At 37.2% G+C, this 2,500-nt stretch overlaps 1 protein-coding gene across 2 annotated transcripts in view; it reads left to right on the top strand.

Moving 5' to 3' along the window:
• The first annotated feature begins 817 nt into the window (after positions 1-817).
• The window catches only part of LOC144960271 (uncharacterized), a 29,701-nt gene continuing 28,018 nt past the window's right edge, over positions 818-2,500 (top strand). For both annotated transcript variants that reach the window (XM_078893315.1, XM_078893314.1), the window contains exon 1: positions 818-1,149. In XM_078893315.1, the coding sequence (XP_078749441.1) occupies positions 1,083-1,149 (67 nt within the window). In that variant the 5' untranslated portion in view covers positions 818-1,082. The remainder of the gene's footprint in view (positions 1,150-2,500) is intronic.

Here is a 2,500-nt window from a genome sequence, read left to right as displayed (position 1 = left end):
GTCTCTAGGATCTATTCCGAGGGAAGACTGGAATAACCCAGGTGTCAGCTGCAGTACAGCGCCGAAAATTGAGCTGGGGTTCAAGGTCACACAGCGTAGCGGCGGGCAATCGAACATGGTACCTTCCGAGCTGGAAGCAAAGACCGTACCGCTGAGCCACGCTGCCCCCTAATGGTGTTTGGCAAATGAAATGAACAACATTTTTTCTTTAGAATTCCCTTTTTCTTAAGATGGAAATGAAGAGAAAGGTGCGATAGTATATATTGTAAGACATTTCGTGTCATCACATGGATCAAGCGTTGATTTAGTCCATACATACTTGACCACAAATCGTGCCCTGTGTCGATAACCATGAGATGGCAAAGGTTGGAATTCACGACTTCACGAAATGATCAGATCGTGATTATTTCAATTATGAAAAATTCGGTGAAACGAATTAATCTACAAATTAACAGACATTAGGTCGGTAAATTATTATATTAAAGATTATAATTCTTTAGGTAGTACACATTTCCATAATTGTTGACTTTTTATTTTGTTTTCCCCAACCAGACAAGGCTTCGTGATAAGGTTATTCTTTCTTAAACAAAGATTTGGTCGTTTTGCCCGACCAATCGTACTGGCCTAGAACCGCCACTGCACATCCCAAGACTATATTATAGCCCCACAAGACTACAACATGACCGTGCAGAGGTACCGTGTAACATTTTTTTAAAAAGTTCAAACATATTAAATAGAAATAGAAATAACGGGGAGATAAATCTGGATCAAACTTGTATAATGACGTACACTTCTATCAAAACAGGCGATGAATCACGTGACAGTAGTGTGGGTATTGAAAGAAAAGGGGGCGTCACCCTAACTAACGTTTTTCATGTTTGCTATAACATTATAAATAGTGAGGACATTTATGTGAAACGATCATTCTCCGCTGGACTGGTAGAGGAAAATCAACCTTTCATCAACGAAAAACGTTCTTATACACAGACATCAACTCTCACGAATTGATCTGCGCTGGACAAGTAGAAGAACTGAAGACTGCAACAACCAAAGTTCATAGACTCGGACATCGACGGTACAAGATGGCACATTCCATTTTATCTCTGTTTACAGTTGTGGCAGTCGTCATTGGTTACAGCATTGGATTAGGTGAGAACATGTCTTCTCCATATTCTCTTCTTGCTCTATTAACTTCACATCTGCTTTCTTCTTCTCCTCCTCCTCCACCACCTCTTCTTCTTCTTCCTCCTCCTCTTCTTCATCCTCCTCCTCTATCCTCCTCCTCTTGCTCATTTAACTACTACTACTACTACTACTACTACTACTACTACTACTACTACTACTACTACTACTACTACTACTACTACTAACATTACTACAAATACTGCAAATAATACATCATCTTGTTGTTCTTCTCCTCCTCTGCCCCCCCCCCCTTGTTTTTCTTCCTCAAACTCATAAACATTATCATCTTCGTCATCCAAATCGTTTAATCCATATCCTCCAACAGATTTCATTTTCCCATGAATCCCTGCTTCTTCTTCCTCTTCTTCTTCTTCTTCTTCTTCTTCTTCTTCTTCTTCTTCTTCTTCTTCTTCTTCTTCTTCTTCTTCTTCTTCTCTTCCTCTTCTTCTTCTTCTTCTTCTTCTTCTCTTCTTCTTCTTCTTCTTCTTCTTCTTCTTTCTTCTTCTTCTCTTCTTCTTCTTCTTCTTCTTCTTGTCTTCTTCTCTTCTTCTTCTTCTTCTTCTTTCTTCTTCTTCTTTTTCTTCTTTTTCTTCTTCTTCTTCTTCTTCTTCTTCTTCTTCTTCTTCTTCTTCTTCTTCTTCTTCTTCTTCTTCTTCTTCTTCTTCTTCTTCTTCTTCTTCTTCTTCTTCTTCTTCTTCTTCTTCTTCCTATTCTTATTCTTCATTTTTATCTGCTTCTCTGTCTTCTGAATCACTTTGTATAGAAAAATATTTCCAGAGTTGTGATTATATCGCAATAATTAAAAATAAATTGGAAAGTAAATACAAAGGTGATTGAGTAAATAATGGAAAAATAACATAACTATGTCATTTATATGGTGCTCACACCGCTACACGGGTGCTTCCTCGCCAATTGCCATACTTAACATGTTTGATGAGGCATGGCACCTTTTATCAACTATAACTACATGTCTCGGCAGAGACAATGCTGTAGCGGACAGGGTACTCATTTTAGATCTGAGTAAGTTGAAATAATGGAAATAATGAGCATTTATCAAGTACTCAACATTGTAAAATATTTATAAAGATTGAAAATAAAATGCGAGTGAATAATATAATTGGGAAGCCCAAAGGAACACAATCATTCCGATAGCCAGATTTCATACACAAATAGGATAGATAGTGTTTAAGATAGCGGCATCATACAGATCGCTTCTTTTGATGATGGATAATGGATGATGGTGATGATGATGATGATGTTGATGATAATGACAATAATAACATCAATAATAATAATACTAATAATAATACTAGTA

Source organism: Berghia stephanieae, chromosome 15 (genome assembly GCF_034508935.2).
Source record: "Berghia stephanieae isolate SIO BIC M18660-M18661 chromosome 15, UCSD_Bste_1.3, whole genome shotgun sequence".
Classification (NCBI taxonomy): Eukaryota; Metazoa; Mollusca; class Gastropoda; order Nudibranchia; family Aeolidiidae; genus Berghia; species Berghia stephanieae.
Note: the sequence above shows the minus strand (reverse complement) of the source record. Positions and strands in the feature narration are given on the sequence as shown.